The 25,520-nt window shown below is 41.1% G+C and overlaps 2 protein-coding genes across 8 annotated transcripts in view; one reads left to right on the top strand and one right to left on the bottom strand.

The window, feature by feature from the left end:
* Positions 1–256: 256 nt before the first annotated feature.
* Positions 257–23,701, bottom strand: LOC144494937 (AN1-type zinc finger protein 5-like). Of its 7 annotated transcripts, none has more exons than XM_078214562.1 (6): positions 23,475–23,701; positions 17,143–17,304; positions 10,064–10,160; positions 8,316–8,413; positions 3,298–3,423; positions 257–2,122 (listed from the first exon to the last, which is right to left on the bottom strand). In XM_078214562.1, the coding sequence occupies exons 2-6, from the start codon at positions 17,291–17,293 to the stop codon at positions 1,971–1,973; spliced, it is 624 nt and encodes a 207-aa protein (XP_078070688.1). In that variant the 5' UTR covers positions 17,294–17,304; positions 23,475–23,701; the 3' UTR covers positions 257–1,970. The 7 variants fall into 7 exon arrangements, with proteins under 7 accessions (XP_078070688.1, XP_078070690.1, XP_078070692.1 ...); XM_078214564.1 differs by having other exon boundaries at positions 23,519–23,701; XM_078214566.1 differs by having other exon boundaries at positions 257–2,119; positions 23,391–23,685.
* Positions 22,052–25,520, top strand: part of LOC144494935 (transmembrane channel-like protein 1) — a 107,421-nt gene continuing 103,952 nt past the window's right edge. The window contains exon 1 of the mRNA XM_078214559.1: positions 22,052–22,736. The gene's annotated coding sequence lies outside the window, so the exon portion shown is untranslated. The remainder of the gene's footprint in view (positions 22,737–25,520) is intronic.

Here is a 25,520-nt window from a genome sequence, read left to right as displayed (position 1 = left end):
CAATCTCAGTTATATGCACGTAACTTGAACCAATGTGATGCACCTAGTGTAGGGAGAGCGAACAAGCTTTATGCTTGTGCTAGTTTGCTTCTTATTTTCAGCCTACACTAGCTGGCAACATTAGTGTGTAAAATTAAGAGCACATGCTAAAATGCGGTGTCTGGAAAAGAAACACAGGTATATAGTTACATGGTCCATCTTGAGCATGTACAATTCCTTAAGATCGAAGAAACAAAATACAAATGCACAATGAAACTATTCTGTACATATTTATTTACATCCAATTTCGCATAAATGCCAACTAGCATGATTATATGCATTACATAAATATAAATACTTCTGTACAAATTACATACCCAAGATTAAAAATTAAAAAGGCATACTGTAGTTTGTCAACAAAAAAAGCTCCTGTGTACTGTAGTTAAATATGCAGAGTTATTGCAAGAATGAACAGTAATCAAAATCACAGCTTAGATAAAATAGTTAAGATTCTGATCACGCTACATGTCTAAATTGTACTGGATTAAAAATGCAACTATTTCATACATCACAAATCTTCCAATAACAGATTTAAAAAGTACAATAGCTTCAATTAAGTATATTGTCATTGCTACAGTTCAACATTTTACACTGCTGGGGATGTGCAGTCCATGCAATAAGCCAATGCTACACTCCTATCACTGTAGAATATATAGCCCAGTTATAATGCACTGTGGTATAGTAGAGGTGGGACTGGTGAAGATGGGAGTGCGCTACCAGAAGACAGAAATATACTGCTTGCTCATAATCCATTATTTCAGAGCAAGGTGGCACATGTTTGAGCCACCTTAGCTGCTTGAACATCAGAGGATGCATCAGTTAGTAGACCGATAAGTTAAAGGAAAATGACCGGGTGCCACATGCAGTCACACGAGCCATGCAAGGCCATCTCTTCCAGGTTCCCCTGTGATACGAATCCACCAATTTCTGAAATTTGGCATTCTATTGCACATTTGGAAGCCATGTGGCACAAGACGACGTACCAACATGCAGTATAACTGGGACATTAAGTTAGTTGCCTGGACAGTTTGTGTGATTTAATTCATTAACATCTCTTCTGTTAAAAAGCATGTGCAACTTTTGTAAACATAGCCTGCATTTATCATAGAGCTACACAAAGTTAATGTACATATGCTTTGATAAATGAAGGCAGACTTAACTGTTCTATGAAATGTAAAAGAGGCTCATTCATTGGCCTCTACAACATTCTATTATTCAGACTGCCACAGTTAAATACTTTCTGAACACATTACAGGCTGACTGTGTTCCAGTAGAGGCAAGGAAAATTGCTTTCTAATTAAATACCGAACAAAAGTTTACTACTTTGGAAGCCTTCCCTATTTGCACAAGTTTTCCCTGAATAACCCCAGCATGAAAGTCATTAACCTACAAAACTTGGTTGAAGGATGCCCAAGTGAAGACAGCTCCCAGAATCTTCATGGAATCTACTACCTACCTTAAAATCCTGTTTATTCAAAGATATGCTCAATTGTATTGTTACATCCTTTTAATTCTATAGACTATATGAGAAGAAGTCCAAAGACTGAAGTCTGCTTAGGCACTAGAAACATTTTCAGGTTACCAAGTAAGTTTTTGGTTGGTCATTTTACTCAATTAAAAAGCACTACAACATGTTGTCAAAGCTAGCTTGGCAGATCACCCACTGCTAGCAATCACCATTTAACCAGCTCATTCCATTTATTTTGTAGGTCAATGGTTTCACTTGTCGTGATTAATACTGTGTGCTCAATTGCATCTAGTAATGTCCAGCCACCTTACAATTAGAAGAAACTAGGGTTAAAGCACAATTGGAGAACAGACAAGGATTAAAAACAGCCCATGCATCTGCTCTATGAAGGATCCCAAAATAGATCAGGGGATAAAGAAATAAATGCAGTCTTTGATAGTTATTGTCCTCTTCAATTGCCTGTTTAAATCCTCTGAATTTTCTCAGCCACAATAATAGGGTTCTCTTTCCTGATCTTCATTGCTGCTTCCGCCTTGTAATCATAAGGGCAATTGTGTTTATCTGAGTAACGATGAAGTCCGCAAAACAAGTTCCCACATCGACAGTCAAAACCTGCTATAGAAAGCAAAATCTTTATTCTGCACACAAAGTAGCCTATAACTGCATCCTAATTTGTATGAGGTTTTTTAAAAAAACCTTTTATTACAATGTGTAGTTGCATCAAGCTTTGCCTAATGTAGCCATGTCTATAACTCAAGAGTGGCCTATTTAATGGCAAATGTAAGCATTCCTTTAAAGCTTTCCCTTTTATTTTATCTTTACATCTAAAAGTCAAGCTCGGTTCAACATGATCCAATATCCATGCTGATAAACTTCCGGAATTAGAGCCAAATCTATTCCCACAGCATAAGGAAGTGACAATTGGAAGATCTCCAGCTAGGCAATTGTAGGATCCAAAATAGGATCTTCATAGGCTGAGAAAAAAAACTCTACAACTGTAAAAGATATCCCAAGACATTTAGCAGGGGTGGGAGGGGTAGGAGAAGAACGGACACTGAACCAGCAGGAAGTCAGGTAAAGTAAATGGTCCTGTTGGGGAGAAAAGGGGGTTGATCAGGTGGTGACAGCAGCAGTTGCTACGAGAACTATAAGATGTGGTTCATTGAGTATTCCTGCTGTTGTTACAGGAAGAGAATAGAGTATTCTGTAATGATCCTTCCGTAATTGCCCTTAGGTGTCCTGAGATGCGTAGGTTTGAGGGATTGGTGGGTAAATATGTAGGGATATGGGGATAGGGCCTGGGTGGGATTGTGGTCAGTGCAGACTCGATGGGCCGAATGGCCTCTTTCTGTACTGTAGGGTTTCTATGATTTCTATGATCAAGGCGCCAAGATGAAAACACTATGCATGATTGTAACCTGATCATGGGTGTGAACTAGATGGGCAGAGAAATAGGAAAAAACCTAGTAGAATTTAAACTGTAATTTGAAATTGGCAAAGAGGAATTGCTGCAGAATACAAAGACATCTAGAGAAGAAATATTTTTCTCCTTCCTACCAATCAAATTCCTCACCATAAAAACTGCATTTGACAAAATGAAAATAGATTATTCCAATGGCGAAAAACAAAAAAATTAAATCTTTGGAATGGTTAAAAAGTAATCAAGCAGAACACTAGTTTGTTGGCAAATCTAAAAGCAACTAGTGGAACTATTTAAAAAAACGAACCCTAAAAGCAGTCAAATTTTGCCAAAGGATAACACATGCCTCTATCATAATAATTAGCCTCACCTGTAAGACCAACTTTTTTCCTGCATTGAAAACATCTGTTCTTCTTTGGTCGGGATACCTCCGGAGACTTCTCTTCACTTTCTGATGTACTAGATGGTGCAGCTAATGCAGATGGCTGTGCTATAACTATCAATGCAAATAGGTGATTTAAGTTACATGAATTCTGCAGTTATAGACATCTATAGTAAATAATTGCAATTCATGCTGTAGTTCACTGTAAACATTATCCAGATTTACAATTTTGCAAACATGCATTATCATATTCAACATTCAATGCAATGAAGCATTGTAAAAATCAGAACAGTTCTAGCACTCATGGTATTTATACTGCAGTCGTGTTGCTATGACAAATTTTCCATTTCATAGTAACACTAAAGATGCAGAATGGCAGTAATACAGCACAATAAAGGAAGCTACGAACAACTCCCAGGTGCAGTCTGTTTTATGAAGCTTGGGTTTATATTGAACAGTACCCAACAGCAATACGGATGTACCTACTGCAATGGTTCACCATCTTCTCAAAAGCATTAGGCATGGGTAATAAATGCTGGATTGGCATCAAGAATAGAAAGAGAACAAATTGCATGTAACACCTTAAAGAAACTTGCATAAACAAAAACAGACTTCCAAGAGGAATAAGACCAAGTAAAGGAGGTAAGCAAAAACCCATCTATGTGACTAGGTTTAAATTAGGATTTTAAAAGGGAAGAGAGAATGCTAGAGCACTGCCCTGATGGCTGAAGGCATGGATCATGGGGAGGTGAGTGATAAGTGTTATAGCGCTGGTCATGGAAGGATATAACAAGATTTCAGATGTTAGGGATCCAGGAATCAAATCTAGGCCAGCAAGAACATGAGAAACAGGAACAGGAGTAGACCATACGAGCCTGCTTCATTATTTAGGACAAAATGCTAACGAGTTTCATGTTGCCATGGGGAAGAGGAAGCCATTCATGAGGTTTCCTACAAAAATCAATATTGCAAATAGACAGTTGTGATCCGCAAAGCCGACAACTCAATGAATCTGAGTCCATCCTTCAGCTATTTAAAGATTCTGAGAGAATCCACCCAGTATAACCAGGGAGAATCATTGGATAAAAGCAAAATACTGTGGATGCTGGAACAAAAATAGAAAATGCCAGAAAATTTCAGCAGCTCTGACAGTATCTGTGGGGAGAGAATTGAGCCAACGTTGAGCTAGATGACCCTTCCAAATACCTTCCTTGTCTTGTTACAAAAGTGAATTAGCTCACTTCCCCATGATACCCCACCTGCCAGCTTGTTGGCCACACATTTAACATGCCTGTCTCCTCAGAGTACAATCCCATTTAAGCTTCTATTGTCAGCAAACCTGGATATAATAGCCTTGGTTTCATTGTCAAAGTCATGTTCAGTAATACAGATTGTAAATAGCCATGGTCCTAGTACCGATTGTGGCACTCCACCAGCCATAAGCTGCTAACTTGAAAATGTTGCATATATCCCCACTGGTTCCTTTGTTAACCAACCTGCCACCCATGCCAATGTCTTATCACTCACTCCATGAACATTAATCTCTCAGTATCTTGCAATGCCTTTTGGTATATTACATCTGCTGACTCCCCATTAACCATACCAGTTGCATTCTTACTAAACTAAAATTTGTCAATTATTGCTTTCAAAATAACTATGTTGACTGTCATGAAACTAATTTTTAGTATATTAGGACTTCGATAGATTCTTGTGCTTCTGATTATTGCTGTCAGGCTAACTTTGCTATGCTTCCCAGTTTTCTCTCCCCCTCTTTCAAATAGAGTCCAAAGATGTGCAGGTTAGGTTGATTGGCCATGCTAAATTGCCCTCATGTCAGGGGAATTATCAGGGCAAATGTGTGGGGTTAAAGGGATAGGGCCTGGGTGGGATCATTGTCAGTGCAGGCTCAATGGGCCAAATGGCCTCCTTCTGTACTCTAGGGATTCTAGGATTTAGGGAATTCTGGATAATCTTAACTAGGGAATAGCTCCACTATCCTTGCAACTACCTTTCAAATCTTAAAATGTAGGTTGCAAGGTTGAGGATTTGCAGGCCCTTTGTCCCTCAATTTTTTTCCAATTCTTGATCTCTACTGATGGTATTGAATAAAGTTCTTCTCTTAACAGCCTCTTGGTTACTAGCTATTTCTGGCATGTAATTTATTTAATCTATTGTGAATAGAGACAATATTTGATATTTCTGCATTTCCCATATTAGCTGTCTCTAAGAAATTGTTTACTTTAGCTATTAAAAAATCATTTGTAAAAGCATTTATGATTTGTTATATCCCTAATAGATAACAGAATCCCTACAGTGCAGAAGGAGGCCATTCAGCCCATTGAGCTTGCACCAACAATCCCAATCAGTCCCTGGCCCCATAATCCCACTAATCCCCCCTGACAGTAAGGGGCAATTAGCATGGCAAATCCATCTAACATGCACATCTTTGGAGTGTGGGAGGAAACCCATGCAGATAGAGAGAATGTGCAAACTGCAGAGTCGCCCAAGGCTGGAACTGAACCCAGATCCCTGGTGTTGTGAGACAGCACTGCTAACCACTGTACCACCATGCTGCCCTGTCTAGTTTACACTCATTCTACTTGTTCCTTCCTTATCTGCTCTCCCCCCTTAACTCTTTAGTTACCCTTTGCTAGCTTCCAAAACTGAATCCTCAGACCTACCACTCTTTGCAACATGAGCCTCTTAAATCTAATACAATACTCAGCTCCCCCAATAAGCTACTGATGAATCTTTCTCATTGCATTGTGTTTTTTACATTTGAGGGTGGGAGGGATAGGCAAGCAAGGCTTGGTACACAGGACATGGACAGCAACTTTAGATGGGCTGAATTTTAGTGGGTGCAACAGTAGCCAGGAAATCATGCAACAATAAAATCAGTTGTGAAACTTGTTGGGAAAGGGTGTTGCAGCTATGAAGTGTTTAACAGTGTACATAAATCAGGAAATCAGAGTATGGAATAACAGTAATTTCAATCGTCATATAGAATTGGCAAATATGGAGGAATAGTTCATAGAATGCATTGTTCTACTGTGAAGCATTTGTTCTGGAGAATGAGGAACATTTTTCAGAACAAATGCCAAGGAACCAACAAGGAGGGAATAGGCTATCTAATATTGTTTAATGGGACAGGGATAATGAATTTTATGGCAAAGGATCTTCTGCAGAAAGAGTGGTCATGAGGAACAATTTTAGAGTTAAGGATTGATGCAAGGTCAATTCAAACACGTGGTTATGAGGGGCAAGTTGGCTATGATAGACTGGGAAATTATTAAATTTAATATCCAAGCAAAGGCAAATATTAATTTTAAAAATCTAATTCTGAGGAACTTGAAGTGATCAGTAAATAGCACTGGAGAAATTAGTGGGACTAAAATCCAGCATGATCTTTTTAAACTAATGGGCCATATCCTAGATTCTTTTTAAAAGACAACTGTAGAGATATTTGATCTTCCAGGATTTAGAATGTTCCCCAAGGATTGGCAGGTAGCAAATTTAACCTTGTTATTCAGGGAGATAATAGGGAATAGGAAGGCCATTTAACCTGCCAGTAGTGGGGGAAATTGCTAAAAATCTCATTAAGGACGTGGTAATAGGGTACCTAAAAAACCCACCAGTGCTTGCTCTTTCGCCATTTCGGTTGATCATAAGCCAGGGTTTTCCACAAGTTGGGAGGGATGTTTGACCTCTTCAGTGGAAATGCTTGAGGGGTGTTTTCAAAGTATCCATGCCTTCCTAGGGGGGTCTCCTGCCACTACTGAGCTTTGAGTAGTGCAGTTGCTTTGGGAGGCTGGTGTCAGGCATATAACCAACATGTACTGCCCATTGAAGCTGGTCGAGTGATAACATTGTGATGCTGCTGTTGGACCATCTTGCTTACAGCCAATTTGGTGGATGCTTTTTGAGGTGCCTTCTGTAGTGACCCAAGCACGAGGATCACTGCTGCCTGGTAAACCATGTCATAACTCTCGCTGAGATTCAGTCCTCAATTACTCTTCCTCAGGTCTGCCAAGTGCTGAGCTGCCACAGTAGAAGCAAAGAATTTTACTTGCTGCATCTGCCTTCATCAAGAGGAGGAACATGTGGAAAATGGTGCACGTTTTGCAGGAGATTGTTGCTGATCTTAATTGATGAGGTTCAGAAAAAAAAAAGCATTGTGCTGCGGGAGCAGCTTGAAAGACAACATTAGCATTTCATGAGTGAAAGGCCCATTTTCTCATAGGCAGCAGAGAGGGGGGGGGGGGTCAATTATCTGGAGCTCAGTTTGAGCAAGGATGCATACACATGTGAACAAAGGAGCAGTAGGCAGCCATTCAGCCCCTCAAGCTTGCTTCAGCATTCAACTAGATCATGGCCGATCTTCTACCTCAATGCCATTTTCCCCACACATCTCTTGACCTACCTTGTATTCTGAGACTGTCTAGATTCCAGCCGGGGAACACCCTCCCCCTATCTACCCTGTTCAGCACTTATGAACTTTGTAGTCTCCATGTGCAAATCCTCTTGTAGCCTCATTCTCATCATCTCACACTAAGTTGTGTCATCAAACTTGGAAATATCATACTTGGCCCCTAGATCCAAATCAAGGATGTAAATTGTGAATAGCTGGGGTCCCATAGCCTGCCAACCTAAAGAGTAGGCCAGTTATTCTGACTGATTTCTGTTAGCCAATTTCCAATCCATGTCAGTATATTATTCCCAACCGCATTGGTTTCTAAATTTTTCTTCCTTTCATCATGGGAACTTAATGAAAGTCTTCTGAAAATTCAAATACACCACAGCTGCTAGTTACACTTTCAAAAATCTAGACTCTAAAAGGTGCCGAGGGGCATGGGGAGTGTGCAGGAATATGGTTTTGAATGGAAACAACTTGAAGTGACTCAAACCTGTTATTAAAAAAGCTTCTGTTTAACCTGAGCAAGTTTAGTGTAATCTATTGATTGCATAACAAGTATTATTTTTGGAATAGCCTCAAAATTTAAGCATACCTGGCTCTGCTACATCAACTTCTGCCTTTTTCTCCTCTCTGGAAATACTCATTTCTGTCATCTGCTGCGTCACAGGCAAGGTTGATCCAGACATACATCTGCCAAGTACAAAAAGTGCATCATGAGGAAAATGAACTGTTCTCATTGAGATGATCTCCAAGAAAATTTTTTTCAATTTTTTAAATTCCACTACTTGTTCAATTTTTAATGAACATGCAAGGAACTCTGCCAAATACTTCTTTTGAAAACTCAATTGCCCTCAAGCCAGCTCCCGATTATAAACAAAAGTTCACCAAGAAATAAAAAAGTACCGTAGTCTTTTGGACAAGTTTGAATGACATAAGGGCATCCAAAATTTGGCCAACTCACATGAATTACAGCCTCTTTACAGTTAGCTTTTTAAAGTATAGAACAGAACTGTTTTTAGTTAGTGGTACGTGTCCTAAGGCCAATGCAAAAGATTTAAGTGGAACATTTAGTTTTTGAAGAGTCCAAAGACTAATTAGTGTAGACATCATGAACAGTCTTGGATACATCTGAACACATTATATGTCTAAGCATTGCATCAAATACATTATATTAACTCAAATTCAGACTTCAGTACTGAAATCTGTTGCAGGGTCAGTTGCTTTTTGATATCTCCTCCAGATAGGATGGCTACTATTCTCCAAAAGGTAAAAACCAAGAGCTTTTTCAAAATTAGAAAAGTTATGCTTAAAAAGGTTACTTGCGCAGCCATTAATTGAAATGCATATTTACCAATTTACCCATGACAACTCATTACTTCATTACCACCATTGAAAAATTGAGATTGAGGTAGGGAAAACTGAGCAACCTAGTGCGCGGCTTTTAACTTTGAAAAACAAGAATCCATCTGGTTCCAGATAAACAGTCCATAACACAAGGCCAGCAATTTCACTGAAAGGCTTTTAAAAGCCATGAAAGAAAAACATTTCTATTTCACACTATTACAAGTGCAAACTAAGTCTGCAGCTAAGTAGAAGCTTTATTTGAAACCTAAACTTGCACAATGGATCATAGTACCAAATAAGCCAGGAACAAATGATAAAAAATCTGCAATATTTCTGATATCTAATAAATTCTGTAATATTAGTGAACATTTTTATTTACATGGCCACCTTCAAACCACCTAGTTACTCCAATAGGGGCATGGTTTCTAACTGTCTAAAATAATTTAGGTAAAATGTGTAGAATATCATAAATCATATGACAAATGCCTGATGAACTGCAAACCTCACCCATGATACATATTTTCACCCATTTTCCTTCCCCTATCCCACAGAATGCAACTTACCACAGAATTCAGACAAGTCAACCAAAGCTTAAAAAAATTCTTGGGGGTGATTTATATGCCGAGCATTAACTGCAAACTGCCATTGTTGGTACAGGTAGACCCATTTCTGTTTGTTGGTTGCCATGCCCGGTTTGCACTTCTGCACATCTCCTTGGCAACATGGCTGATATCATATGATCCCATGTAACAACTTATAAAAAAAGAGTACAACTCTTACAACACGTCCTTTGAGCTGAAAAATTGAAGCCAACTCTTATTGAGAATAAAGCCTTAAACATAAATTTGCTAAAAAAGGAATGGGGTTTTCGTGTACATTGTTAGTCTTGGTCATCTTAGACACCATGATCTATGGTATTAATTAATACATGGTGGCTCAAAATGATACATACCCAAGGGGCACAGATTGTCAATGTATTCATAAATATGAACTTACTTCGTTTTGACAGTTACGTTGATGGAGGCTCCTTCAGATTTAAAGCTCTCTGTTCGCTGGACATGAGCAAAGTCTGAGCTGGAGCTGTTAGCTGAACCTAGAAGTTGAAAATGAACGTCAGTTGCTGTTCATGTATGTTTTCACTAACTATTCACAAATTGATGGGGGTTATGTATGAACACATTTTGCATGTGTGTGTGTGTATATGACCATTCACAGAATCACAGCCATTAGTATTAGAAACAAACTTGTCCTTTAAGATACAATGCTAGTTACACGAGTCATATATGCAGCAATCTGTGCACAGATTTGAGTTTTTAAAAATCAGTTTTCACAACAGATGTGGAAACCAATGCTCAGACTGCAGACCATCGGAACAACAAAGGCAGTAATCAGGTGCACCAAATTATAAAATCTGTTAACACCTCATCTAGACATCTTGTTTCTTCACTTGCCCTATTAATATTCCCTTTTGCCAACTTGCACTACAATGCAATCACTCAATGATGAGACAGTACGAGAGAGAAAATCTGGCGAACTGATGCGACGACAATAATCTCTTCCCCAATGTCAACAAAATGAACGAACTAGTCGTCGACTTCAGGAAGCGTAGAACAAAGAAGAACAGTACAGCACAGGACCAGGCCCTTCGGCCCTCCAAGCCCATGCCGCTCCCTGGTCCAAACTAGATCATTCTTTTGTATCCCTCCATTCCCACTCCACTCATGTGGCTATCTAGATAAGTCTTAAACGTTCCCAGTGTGTCCGCCTCCACCACCTTGCCTGGCAGCGCATTCCGGGCCCCCACCACCCTCTGTGTAAAATATGTCCTTCTGATATCTGTGTTAAACCTCCCCCCCTCACCTTGAACCCATGACCCCTCGTGAACTTCACCACCGACCTGGGAAAAAGCTTCCCACCGTTCACCCTATCTATGCCTTTCATAATTTTATACACCTCTATTAGGTCTCCCCTCATCCTCCGTCTTTCCAGTGAGAACAACCCCAGTTTACCCAATCTCTCCTTATAACTAAGCCCCTCCATACCAGGCAACATCCTGGTAAACCTCTTCTGCACTCTCTCTAAAGTAGTGAGAGCATGCCCCCGTTTACATTAATGGTGACGAAGTAGAAATGGTCGAGAGCTTCAAGTTTAACTAACCACCTGTCCTGGTCCCTCTATGCAGACACTATAGTTAAGAAAGCCCACCAACACCTCTACTTTCTCAGGAGACTAAGGAAATTTGGCATGTCTGCTACAACTCTCACCAATGTCAACAGATGCACCATAGAAAGCATTTGTTCTGGTTGCACAGCTTGGTATGGCTCCTGCTCTGTCCAAGGTCGCAAGAAACTACAAAGGGTCGTGAATGAAGCCCAGTCCATCACTCAAACCAGCCTCCCATTGACACTTTCTACACTTCCTGCTGCCTCAAAAGCAGCCAGCATAATTAAGGACCCCATGCACTCTTCTCTCTCTTCCACCTTCTTCCGTCAGGAAAAATATAAAAAAGTCTGAGGTCACGAATCAATCGACTCAAGAACAGCTTCTTCCTGGCTGCTGTCAGACTTTTGAATTGACCTACCGTGCATTAAGTTGATCTTTCTCTGCACCCTAGCCATGACTGTAACACCACATTCTGCACTCTCGGTTCCTTCCCTATTTATGGTATGCTTTGTCTGCGTAGCACACATGAAACAATACTTTTTGCTGTACACTAATACATGTGACAATAATAAATCAAATCAAATCCCTGCCTTCTGCTCCCTGGTACAGCAATTCATCTGGTATCACACCCCCACCATGCAAACAATTTCTCTTCAGGTAATTATCCAATTGTGTTTTGTAGGCCACATTGAATCTGCCTCTATCACACTTTTGGGCACTGCTTTGTAGAGCCTAACACCTTTGATTCCTGGCTTGGATCACTGCAGAGTCTGCACGTCCTCCCCGTGTCTGCGGGGGTTTCCTCCGGGTGCTCCGGTTTCCAGCGAGAATGGAGCATTTGGCATTCCAAAACTCCATTCACTTTCAGTGGCACCAGAGAATCCCAGTAGTAAATGGCAACAGAAGATTTCTTACCATTGTATATACATTTGTCAAGATGTCCACTTTTGATATTTCTATCAAAATCATGAACACTCCAAAGCATCAGTTTTGATCTTTCTATTAATCCAAGCAGAATGGAACATAGCTAAACATATGATTGCTGTCTATGTTTACAGTGCTAAATTAATCCCTAAACCCAGTGACTGCTGCCTCACAACACCAGGGACCCGGGTTTGATTCTCGGCTTGGGTGACCGTCTGTGCGGAGTCTGCACGTGTTTCCTCCAGATGCTCCAGTTTCCTCCCACAGTCCGAAAGACATGCTGATTAGGTGCATTGGTCATGCTAAATTCTCCCTTAGTGTACCCGAACAGGCACCAGACTGTGGCGACTTGGGAATTTTCACAGTAACTTCATTGCAGTGTTGATGTAAGCCTACTTGTGATACTAATAAATAAACTTTAAACTTAGATCTGTGCTCTCTCGTTCTCAATCCTCTGCCAATGGGTGCAGTTTCTATCAACTATCTAGACCCTTCACGATTTTGAGCATCTATATTAAATTTCTCAACTCTTCTCAAAGGACAGCAACCCCAGTTTGCAAATCTATCCACTTAACTGTAGTCCCCTATCCCGAAAATCATTCTTTTAAAATCTTTTCTGCACCCTCTCCAATGCTTTCACATCTTTCCTAAAGTGTGTCTTCGGTCACAATAATCTAGTTGAGGGAGAAACAATATTTTACACAAGGTTAATAATAATTTTTACTTCTATACTCTATCTCTATTTATGAAACCCATTTTCCTCAACCTGCCCTGGCACCTTCAATGATTGGTGCATGTACCAATCCCATTCCTCCTGCATGTTCTAGAACAGCACTGACATAGACCTTAGTTTCAGACCAACAAGTGGGGTAGGAAGAGACAGGCAGTGTAGGAAGCCTTCTGGAATGTGACATGCAAAACAGATATTCAAAAGGAGAATACCAACCGGAAGGTCATATCTCCAAGTGGTACAGTCCAGTGATGAGGCAAAGGACTGTATTGGGGGACTGCGGGTACAAAGTATAAATTGAGGATTGAATAATCAGGGTGACTGCTACTACCAATGCAAGACCCATACGTTGCACTGCCACCCTGATGGCTAGTCAAGGGACATCAAGCTGCAGAATATCAGGGTCAGAGAGGAAAGTGGTTGATGCCCTGTAGTGAATTTACGGAGCTAGGAAGAAAATAAAAGGCAGTACTTCAAAGGGATTACGCTAGTGAGAACACAAATAAGGATCGACAGGTAAACGCATGGCTGGAGACATGGTGCAAAGTGAGAGTTTCAGATTGTTGGGACATCAATAAGAAAATGCATTAGGTAATGCAGTGAGGTAATGCATTTTGGAAGGTCTATTACTGTATATTTCCTATCTGTATATGGCAGAACCCTTAAGAGTATTGATAGGCAAAGGGATCTGGGTGTACAGGTACACAGATCACTGAAAGTGGCAATGCAGGTGGAGAAGGTAGTCAAGGAGGCATACGGCATGCTTGCCTTCATTGGCCGGGGTATTGAGTTTAAAAATTGGCAAGTCATGTTGCAGCTTTATAGAACCTTAGCTGGGCTGCACTTGGAATATAGTGTTCAATTCTGGTCACCACACTACCAGAAGGATGGGGAGGCTTTGGAGAGGGTACAGAAAAGATTTACCAGAATGTTGCTGGTATGGAGGGCATTAGCTATGAGGAGAGGTTGGAGAAACTTGGTTTGTTCTCACTGAGGCGATAGAGGTTGAGGAGAGACCTGATAGAAGTCTACAAGATTATGAGAGGTATGGACAGCGTGGATAGTCAGAAGCTTTTTCCCCAGGGTGGAAGAGTCAATTACTAGGGGGCATGTGTTTAAGGTGCGAGGGGCAAGGTTTAAAAGATGTACGAGGCAGATTTTCTTTTTTATAAACACAGTGGTGGGTGCCTGGAACTTGTTGCCGGGGGAGGTAGTGGAAGCGGATACGGTAGTGACTTTTAAGGGGCGTCTTGACAAGTACATGAATGAGATGGAATATGGTCCCCGGAAGGATAGGGGTTTTTAGTTGTCGGGCAGCATGGTCAGTGCAGGCTTGGAGGGCCGAGGGGCCTGTTCCTGTGCTGTAATTTTCTTTGTTCTTTGTTTTACCCTGGGACCAGTTTTCTGGCAGGAGGGATTTGACCAAGATTGACAGGTTCCACCTTATAAAAAAAGTGGAATGTTTTTCTGCAAACAGAGAATATTGTGGGTGCTGAAATTTGAAAAGCTAGAAATACTCTGCAGGTCTGGTGACATCCGAGGAGAGAAAAGGTTACTGTTTCAGGTTGTGATCTTTGTGGTTAGGTTAACAAGTGCTGTGATGAAAGGTTGGTAGCATGTGGGATACAAAGGTGTTGCACCAAAAGTAGAAAAAAGCTGCACAAATGCCCAAGGCAGACAGCCAGAGTTGAAATAATTGCAGAAAGGTGGTCTAGGCTCAGTCTGGGGTTAAAGAAGTTGGGAATTGGCAAGAAAACAGCCTTCATGTCTATAGTGTTTTTTCTGATCTCAGGATGCCCCAAAATATTAAGTAGTCACTGTTGCAATGTAGAAAACGTGGCAGCCAGTTTGCAAACAAGCTCCACAGGAATACAATGGTGACCAAATAAGATTAATATTGGCCAGGACGTGGGGATAACTTCCCTTTGCCTCCTCAAAATAGTGTCATGGGATCTTTTACATCCACCCAAGGGGTAGATGGGGCCTCAATTTGATGTCTCACCCAAAACAATAGCACCTCCAATACCACTGCATTCTTAGTACTACATTTGAGCATCAGCCCAGACTTTTGCCTCCCAAGTATCTGGAGAGAGAATCCACAACCTTTTAACTAAAGGTGTGGTACCAACTGAGACACAAGTGACAAAAAGGGGGGAAAAGGGATGTAGTGGCGATAACTGAGACATGCTAGCCCTTAACACTAGGCAGGGAAGGAAAGGAGTGGTTTTGATTGAAGAAAATATTATTTGCATTGCTAGAAAGAATGTCCCTGAGGGATCAAAGAATCTATCAGGTTGCAGGTAAGTAATAGTAAAGGAGCCGTTAGACTACCAGTGACGAGATAGAGTAGCAGATTTGGACAGAAATCAGAACAAGTAGTGGTATTGGGGGACTCCAATACTGAATAGAACAACTATGCAGTCTGGGGAGTTTTCTTGATCTGCACTTTGCTGCCCAAAAAGGGAAGGAGCCATTTCTGGATCTAGCCCTGGAATGAAGAGGGTGAAGTTGGAAATGTCAGACAGAGTAGTTTAGGGAAGGAGAGAAAGAAATTGGACCAAGAAAATTGGAGTCAAAGGCTTGCCAAGCAGAAATGGAATGTAATGGGACGCCTTTAAGAGATTGTAGGAATGTACCTAGATGGTTCAATGAAGAAAAAGAGAGGGCAACCAAAGCTAGAGCTCCCTGGATTACAAAAGTAGTTTGATTAAGGTGAAGCAGGAAAAGGGGTTTACGACAGATGTCAGCTGAATTAAGCAGAAGGAGAATTGAATTGAACAGTAAGAGTATAAAGCATAAATGAAAAGGAAATGAGGCAGACAGTACACGAACAGATTGGCAGCCAACCTGAAAGAGAATCTTAAACTCTTCTAAAGGTACGTCAACAGTAAAAGGATTGTTAGAGGAGCACTGGGGTAAGTGGAGACCAAAATGGAGGTTTACTGATGGAAGCTGAAGGCATAGCTGAGACACTTGGGTACCGAGGAAGACTTTACCAATACTGTGGCAAATTAAGCAGGTTGCTGGGAAACTGGATGGGACACAAATAGAGGTACTTTAAAAGTTGATAAGTACTGGGCAACTCAATGGATGGGATACACCGAGGGTAGAAATGGCAGAAGTGAGAGACACTACCTTTCAATTCTCAAATAGTCAGAAGATTAAGAGATCGTATATAATTCTCCCTCTATGAATAAGGTTACAAGATGAGTCTGTTGAATACCAGTGCACGGAAGCTTTAGAAACAATAATACAAAGTCAAGACATTTTGGACATGTATGGACTAATAAAGGCCAGCACAGATTTGTTAACGGCAAATCATTTTTGACTAACTTCAGTTATTTTTATGAGATAAGATGTTGTGTAGTTAGACTTTCAAAAGGGTGTCCAGGTATCATTTATAAGGTTTGTTTGCAGATTTACAGCCATGCATTAGGACAAAGTAAGGCATAGAAAACAGTGAATGATGGTTGCTTTGATATACAAAGGAGTTCCCCCAAGTTTCAGTAGTAGGACCACTGATGTTTTTTGATATACATTAAATGATTTGGACTCAAGTACAGATGACAAAACTTGAAGGCAGTTGTGATAAACCTCAGGACACAGACAGGCTGGTGGAACAGTAGACACATGGCAGGTAAAATTCAGAAAAAGTTTTGGCAGAATGAGAAGGTACAGGGCAAAATATGCTAAAATGGTACATTTTCAGGCTGGGGGGGGCAAGGTGGATATGGCTCTACAGACTATACCCAATAGATCCAAGAGAAAAATAATCAGTTATGCGGATAGATTGAAGCAACTGGGGCTGTTAAACAGCCAGGACAAACTTTTAGGGCTAAATTGCTTCCTTTTGCATTGTACCATGATTCAGAACAGGGACATGTTTTGAAAAGCACCTAAAGAACAATCTCCTTTACACATTTATTTAGAAGATCATAAAAGTGACGCAATTGGTTAAAGTTCCTCCCCTGTTAGGTTTATCACAATCATTCGGACTGGATTTTATGCACGTGCAAGTCTTGCATATAAAACACAGGGTTGTTTCTTCTCGTCATTCCCCCACTCCAATGCTTTTGCTCTCAATCTATAATCTTGTTCTGCATTTTTCAAAATGTTCCCAACCTGCCTGGTTTTGACAGCTGGTAACGGTATTCAGGTCAACTTGAAACACCATGCACAACTAGCTGTAATATTAAAGTTATTCTTCACAGAGCACCAAGGTGTTTGGGAGGAGAAGGAAACAATTAAGTTATCTTACCCATAGGACTCATCCGGCCACTAGTTTGCTGTCTTTGTAGGTGTTCCTTGTAGCACACAGAACACATTCCATTGGTTCTAGGATTTCCATAAAACCCACAACCAGTTGCACACATAACAGGCACTTGAGTTGGATTGGTTTCTTGAGCCATACTTGTATATACTGTGTGGATAAAAGATCATGCACATGATTGGACTTTGTCTAAAGGCAATTCTTACAACTGCAAAGTATGAATGTGGTATGCAGAAATCAAAAAAATGTGCACTTTACAGCAGAATTTTACCACCATAAAATAGCCATATTTAAGTCTTCATTTTAACATGCACTGTACAATTCAGAGGTCACAGTAGAAAACACATTTAATCATATGCAACGACACGAGGTCCTGCAGACAATACTGTTTAAGTATCACTGAATGACAGATTTTCTGCATTTACCTCGAGCCAGTAAAATCAGAACTGAGGTTGGGAACATTAGAATCATTGAAAGCTGCCAGATATCCAGTGGCAAAACTCAAAAACAAAAATTCTAGAAAGACTAATTAGGAGAAGCTTCCAACAATAAATGAAGCGCAAACCAGCTCTTACTTACCTGCTCACCCATTTGCCCAAAGCAACATTTTAAATGATGGAATTGACAATTTACCCACTGACTTGTCATGACAGCCTTGTTAAACCTTAAAAACCTATGTATGGGCTTGATATTTTTAGCCAAAGCCTTGACTGATGAAGGCTGCCGTGCATTCAGAATGTACCCCAAGATGAATCAGGGGCATTTAGTCAGCTGAACTGTTAAAATGTTTTACTTCGGCATACAACAGTCTCAAACATTTGTAAATTGAAGTTTTTTTTTTAAGAGCTTATTTTCAAGAAAAAGGCCTCGCTCAAATACAAGACTGACAGTGCAAATCTGTTGCAACCTTGTTCAAATTGTGCTCACTCATACCACAACTTGCTTCTGCAAATAATTTAAATACTTAACGTAAAGTCCTTATCCTGTGAATTTTCCCAAATAAATATTTATACACTGAGCAACAGCATCTGTCCTAGCCCTGAACCAACACCTTTATTTTGCTGCTCTCCAATTAGTCAAAAAGGCTCACCATTTGACTCAATGCCCATTTCCTGTGCCACTCCCCACAAAGCTAATCTACTGCTACCAGCTCCCCAAAAAGGCCTGTCCCTTCATTCTTTGCAAACTACAATCCCATTGTCAACCTCCCTCTGCTCTTCAAATTGCTTAAATGTGTTTTCACCGTCCAAATCTGTGCTAATTTTTCAAAGTCTATGTTTGAACATTGATTGCTGCAGGCACAGTACTACATACTGAACCTATGCAAAGTTCAAGTTGTACCCCTGTCAGAGCATTACATCTAGTTCCAATCACAATACTAAGTGATGGTCCTTGACAGGATGCAGAGGCGATTTACAAGAATGGAGCTTGCACGTTCTCCCTGTGTGCATGGGTTTCTCCAGGAACTCCTGATCTGAAACATACTTTGGTGGATGTGGAAACAATGGTTTGAAAAGAAATTTGGGTGTGCACTTGAAGGAAATCAATTTTCAGAGCTACAGACTGGATGGCTCAGTGGGTAGCTGGCATGGTTTTATGGGCTGAACGGTCTCCTTCTGTACCATATTTAACTCCAAGACATCCACCACGATCCAGACACTAATCCTCCCAATTCTCTCAGCTGTTTGCAGTCTCTGACATGGTTAAGCACACCATAAAGACAGATGCAAATATCTGTTGAACTCCTCTAGACTCAACTATTCTAATACCGTACTTATCAGCTGCCAACCTCCACAAACTTGATCTCACCCAAACCTTTACAATCCAAATCCTGATTTGCACCAAATCTTGTTCACCCATCATCCCATGTTCATTGACTCAGTGGTTCCTGAACTAACACCATAAAATTAAAATGCTCATTTATTGAAATCCTTCAAAGGCTTCACCCATAAACATCTTCAAACTCCTCCAACATCTTTTCAGTCCTCCAACTTTTACATATTCCCCAGCTGCATTTATATGACAACTAGCCATTTTGCTATTAGGCCCCAAGCTCTGGAATTTCCAGGTAATATGGCGCCCCTGGTCATACCTCTTTTAGGCCATTTTTTTCTGACTAGTGTGACCAAATCATCCTGGTTTCAATGCACACATGGTAGCAGAACTAGAATTTTGTTTAAACTGACTGCAAGAAGGGCAGGCACGGTGACTCAGTGGTTAGCACTGCTGCCCTCTTTTTAGGTCAAACCAAACCAAGTAAACAAACTCAGATTAAATCAGGACAAAGTAAAAGGGGCAGCTCCCCAAAAAGGAGGGGGAACAGCCTGAACAGAAATCAAAGTACAAAGGAAACTTAAAAACATCAAATTAAAATGTGATTATTGGGGTCAATGATGCACCCCAACCCCTGCGGTGCCCAGCGGGCGCGAATGACTAGGGCACATCTGAGCTTAGCACATCCAAAATCACTCCTTTTGTTTTACATCATCAAGTATACCAGTGTCTCCAAATTACAAGCATAAATCCTAACCTACCACGTAACAACATTTGATCCGTTCTCTAATTGTTAGAAAATAGCAAAACACCATAAAATCCAAAGTAAAGTTCATTTATTAGTCACAAGTATGCTTACATTAACACTGCAATGAAGTTACTGTGAAAATCCCCTAGTCACCACACTCCGGCGCTTGTTCGGGTACTGAGGGAGAATTTAGCATGGCCAATGCACCTAACCAGTACGTCTTTCAGACTGTGGGAGGAAACCAGAGCACCCGGAGGAAACCCACACAGACACAGGGAGAACATGCAGACTCTGCAGAGAAAGTCACCCAAGGCGTGAATTGAATCCAGATCCCTGGAGCTGTGAGGCAGCATTGCTAATCACTGTGCCACCCTTCTCGCATTCAATAAAAAATTTCTAGTTCTGTTACCATGTGTGAATTGAAACCAGGACTGATTTGATCACACTAGTCAGAAAAAAAAATGGCCTAAAATGGTACGACCAGGGACACCATATTATTACTGTTGAATTAAGTATTTTTTTATTGAACAAGGGATGGTCTAAATAAATCAAAATGCAGATTTACATCAAGGTAACTGTAGTCATTGCATCCTGTCTGAAACTTAGTTTTAGTATGGAAATATTTTAACTCAGTCCAATGAGAACATAGTGCAAAATTGTCTTGCTTGTGACGTGGTGCCAGATCAGTTTATGACCCAATAGAGAAATAAAACATTTCACTCAGCTTTCTTGTCCACCTCTCCCAACAGATCATATTTACTTGAGCATTTCATATATATGCAAAACCAGCATTAGTCTCAACTTTTTCTGGCAGACAAAGATTTTTAAAGAATCAATTTGACCAAGAAAGGTAGAGAGCATAATAATCAGCTTTATTTTAAAAACTATGATAGTCATATGATTCACTTCTATGACAACTTGCCAAGTAGGAATTAAGTTTAATTAGCTAAACCTGGAATTAATTTTAATTAGCCAAACCCTCAAACCACAAGAAGTTTGCTTCACTGTACTATATCCAATACTTGGGATGAAAACAATGGTTCAATTGCTATGGAGATTTTACAGCAGAGTGTTTCACCTCTCCCTACATCATTCGAAATGTGGCAATTGGGAGGAACTTCCTCATATAATCATTGACTAATAATGCTAGAAAAGTTTGTTTACCGTATTCAGCTCTTAACTTCATCAGGCATCAGAACTCCAATGTTGCCATCTGAAACTTATCCATACAGCTTTGTCAAGAAAACTTAATACCTCAGACATGTTATGTCACTCATCTTAAAGGCTGATGACTGAATACTTGGCATAATGTTAGTGCAGATGCACTATGACCACATCATTTTCATCAGATCCATAGTACAATTTCTTTATCAAGTTATGACTCAGTGAACAAAACCAGGCCCAGAAATACTTGGTGACACATATGACCTATTCTTAGTAATATAGGTGTATGAATGAATGAGCAAAACAAGTTTTGCAGTCTACTGCTTTAGGTGGGGAACACCCATATTTAGCATGAAATAGCTACTGTTGCGTCAATAACCTGAACACAACCAACATTTTTAAAAATTCATTTACAGGCTAGGCCACCACCTTGAGGACTATGAATACTCATCATTCACATTCCGTGGTGGTGATGGAGAGCTGCCTTCTTGAACTGCTGCAGTCCACAAGGTGCAGGTATGCCCACAGTGCTGTTAGTCCCATGGTTTTGGAACTGTGACAGTGAAGGAAAGGCGATATGTTTCCAAGTCAGGATGGTGAATGACTTAAAGGGGAACTTCCAGTTGGAATTCGCTTGTATCTGCTTATTTTGTCGTTCTAGATAGTAGCAGTCATGGGTTTGGAAGGTACTGTCTAAGGAGCCACGGTGGGTTCCTGCAGTGCATCTTGTAGATGGTACACACTGCTGCTACAGTTCATTGATGGTAGAGGGAGTGAATGTTTGTTGAAGGAATATCAATCACACATGCTGCTTTGTCCTAGAGCTTAATGTTGTTGGAGCTGCACTCATCCAGGCAAATGGAGAGCATTCCAACATTTGGGAAATCAGGAAGCTACTTACCATAGGACTCAGCCTCAGATCTGCTCTTGCAGCCACGACATTTATATGGCCAGTTTTATAGAGCATCTGAAGAAAAACATCTTGTACTCACTGAAATTTAGAATGAGGGGATCTCAGAAACAAAATCCTGATGGGTCTGGACAGGCTAGATGCAGGAAGGATGTTGGGGGAATGCAGAATTAGGGGTCACAGTCTAAGAATAAGGGCTAAGCCATACAGGACTGAGATGAAGAACTTCTTCACTCAGAGTTGTGAATCTGTAGAATTCTCTACCACAAAGCTGTTGGGACCAGTTCGTTAGATGCGTTCAAGAGGGAACTGGACGTGGCCCTTGTAGCTAAAGGGATCAAGGAGTATGGAGAGAAAGTAGGAACAGGAAAGTGCATGATCAACATAACCATATTGAATGGTGGTGCAGACTTAAAGGCTTTCTCCTGCACCTATTTTCTATATTTCTACCCCATCCCCAAAAGGGATGTCAACCTCAAGCTAGCTTTCAAATATTTTATCCGCTGCACCATGACAGAAGCACACAAAGTAACCAGAGTAGAAAAGTTAACACAAATATATAAACTAATCCTTCGACTGGAAGTTCAATTTAAAATGACAGTAACTAAATCTTGATTTCAAAAAACTACATTTATTTTTAAAAATCCAAGGTATTTAGAGTCTATCCACCACCTTCCATATCACATGCAGTCATCACGAAAATTATTCAGTCAAAACCATGTTCACATTTTCTCTCCCAAATGTAGCAAAAACAAGGAAGCCAGTGTAATTAATAACTGCACGGTGGCACAGCTCCCTAACCTAGCAGAAGGACAGTTAAGTATCCTTAAATAGATCCCTACTGATAACATTCTTAGGAAGATCACAAGGGCCAAAGCATTCAATTCTGACCACCACAAGACTGCAATGTGACTGCACTGAACCACAAAACAGCCATGGAAAACAGCTAATATTTGCAGTGTCACAGTATAAAAATGCAATCACCAGGTGAGTTTGCGCAGGTAAGAACCTGTTTTTAAAACGGACAGATCTCCCATGATTTAGCAATGCTGTGGAAACCAACTATAAAATTATGTCTAGTCTAGAATTACAGTTTTTTTTCTGGTATCTGTTAGGCTGAGGTTTTAAGCAAAGCAACTTTATTGCCCAACACGTTGGATGACGAATGTTATTTAGAATAGAAACATGTAGAAAACAACCCAGCCCAACACAGCAAGTTACTCAGACAATCCCACAGGTTTCCATTCTTACCCCCATATCAAATTCAATGTTTTAATATCCCAGATGGAAATCGTGCATTTTTCTCCAGTTTCCCTCTTGCTGCTCGAATCCGTGTCCAAGATCATTTTAAAATATCACTTTCCAATATAAAAGTTGGCCACCAGAAATTAAAAGCAGCAACTGGTCACACCGGCTCATGTCAGCCCAGAGCGGGCCTAGCCCCGAGGCTTCGGCCCAAAGAGCCTAAGAGGCCCGGCCCCGCCGCACAATGAGTGAGCAAACATCCACTGTAGGAGCCTCCAGCCCCGATTCGCACGGCCCCGGCGGGGGGGAAATACCGCCCTCCTTCCCCCAGCCCACCCGCCATCCCTGGGCCTCACCGTTTCGGCCTCCGCCGTGAATCCCGGCTCTCTCACTCACTCCGCCCTGGCGTATCCCGGAGCCCGACTCGCTCACTCTCTCCGTCCCCGTGTATCCCGGAGCCCGGCTCTCTCACTCACTCACTTCACCCTGGTGTATCCCGGAGCCCGGCTCTCTCACTCACTCACTTCACCCTGGTGTATCACGCAGCCTCTGCAGGAAGAAGTTCTAGTTCCTTCCTTCTTTAGCGCGAGGAGGCTGACGTCACAAAGAGATTCTGCTGGGCTCCGATTGGCCGCGGAGCGCGAGCCTGTCTCCACCCCTCCCTTCCCGGAAGAGCAGGTGTCTCAGAGGCACATGTGTCCCTCCCGGCTCTGCATGGGCACAGTGGTGTTTGTCTGGGTTTGTTATTCAAATGTTTGGCTGTAGTTTAAAATTAGCAGACTTCAATCTACAGTTGTCACTCTGCTCAGCTGTACCCTTGTTGCTCGCCACAGATGTGTCACCTGACTACTCATTAATCCTCCCTAAATGTCCCCAACACAGTCACACATGTTCCTTATCATCAGATGTTGTCCTGCTCCAATGCCACAACTGCAGTAAACACTTTGTTTATTGGACCCACTATCCTTGCTGCCCCTGCCCACCCGAATCCTCAGCCTTTTCATAGAAACATAGAAAATAGGAGCAGGATTCTTAGAAAGAGAGTCTTAGAAACCCTACAGCACAGAAATTAGACTATTCGGCCCTTCGAGTCTGCTCTGCCATTTATTAAGATCATGGCTGATCATCCAAGTTAATAGCCTTCCCCCCTTATCCTTTGATCCCCTTCCCCCAAGAACTATATCTAACTACTTTCTGTGGTAATGAATTCCACAGGCTAACCACTCTAGATAAAGAGATTTCTTCTCAATTCTGTCCTAAGTGGTCTAACCTGTATCCTCAGACTGTGACCTCTGGTTCTGGACACCCCCAGCATCGGGGACATCCTTCTTGCATCTACCCTGTATAGCCCTGTTTGAATTTTATAGGTTTCTATGAGATCCCCCGTCATTCTTCCGAACTCCAGCAAATATAATTCTAACCGACTCAATCTCTCCTCATACACTCGTCTAGGTATCTCAGGAATCAGTCTGGTAAACCTTATTTACACTCCCTTCAGAGCAGGAACGTCTTTCCTCAGATAAGGAGACCAAAACTGCACACAATACTCCAGGTGTGACAGACATCCCTGCTCCTGCACTTGAATCCTCTCGCTATGAAGGTTAACATTACCATTTGCCATTTTTATTGCCTGCTGCACCTGCATGATTACCTTCAGTGACTGGTGCATGAGGACACCCAGGTCTCGTTGCATATTCCCTTTTCTTAATTTATGGCCATTCAAATAGTAATCTGCCTTCCCGTTTTTACTACCAAAGTGGATAACCTCACGAATCTGTATCTGCCATTCATTTGCCCACTCACTCAACTTGTCCAAATCATGCTGAAAGATCTCTGCATCCTCCTCACAGCTCACCCTCCCACCCAGCTTTGTGTCATCTGCAAATTTGGAAATATAACATCTAGTTCCCCCATTTAAATCATTAATATTAATCATCCATTGACTCTGTCTACACTTCCTGCTGCCTCAGCAAAGCACCCCAGACATTCTCTCTTTCCCTTTCTTCCATCAGGAAAAAGATACAAAAGTCTGAGGTCACGTACCAACTGACTCAAGAACAGCTTCCTCCCTGCTGCGGTCAGACTTTTGAATGGACCTACCTTGCATTAAGTTGATCTTTCTCTACACCCTAGCTATGACTGTAACACTACAGCCTGCACTCTCTCGTTTCCTTCCCTACGAATGGTGTGCTTTGTCTGTATAGCATGCAAGAAACAATACTTTTCACTGTATGCTAATACACGTGACAATAATAAATCAAATCACATCAAATCAAAATAATATATATAGTGAATAGCTGGAGTCCCAGTACTGATCCCTGCGGTACCCCACTTGCCTGCCATTTGGAAAAAGACCCGTTTATTTCTACTCTTTGTTTCCCGTTTGCCAACCAGTTTTCTATCCATCTCAATACACCACCCCCAATTCCATGTGCTTTAATTTTATATGATAATCTCTTATGAGGGAAGAGATCTATAAGGTTTTGAAATGCACATCTCAATCCACTTTTCATCCTATGAATATTG

Source organism: Mustelus asterias, chromosome 6, assembly GCF_964213995.1.
Source record: "Mustelus asterias chromosome 6, sMusAst1.hap1.1, whole genome shotgun sequence".
Classification (NCBI taxonomy): Eukaryota; Metazoa; Chordata; class Chondrichthyes; order Carcharhiniformes; family Triakidae; genus Mustelus; species Mustelus asterias.
Note: the sequence above shows the minus strand (reverse complement) of the source record. Positions and strands in the feature narration are given on the sequence as shown.

What these genes read in the sequence shown, in the direction of transcription:
- LOC144494937 (XM_078214562.1), bottom strand. Translation starts at nt 17,293, where the DNA reads ATGGCTCAAGAAACCAATCCAACTCAAGTGCCTGTTATGTGTGCAACT. An exon ending in AACGTAACTGTCAAAACGAA is followed by an intron (nt 8,414 to 10,063) that starts GTAAGTTCATAT and finishes TGTACTTGGCAG; the next exon opens with ATGTATGTCTGGATCAACCT. An exon ending in AGTTGATGTAGCAGAGCCAG is followed by an intron (nt 3,424 to 8,315) that starts GTATGCTTAAAT and finishes TTGCATTGATAG; the next exon opens with TTATAGCACAGCCATCTGCA.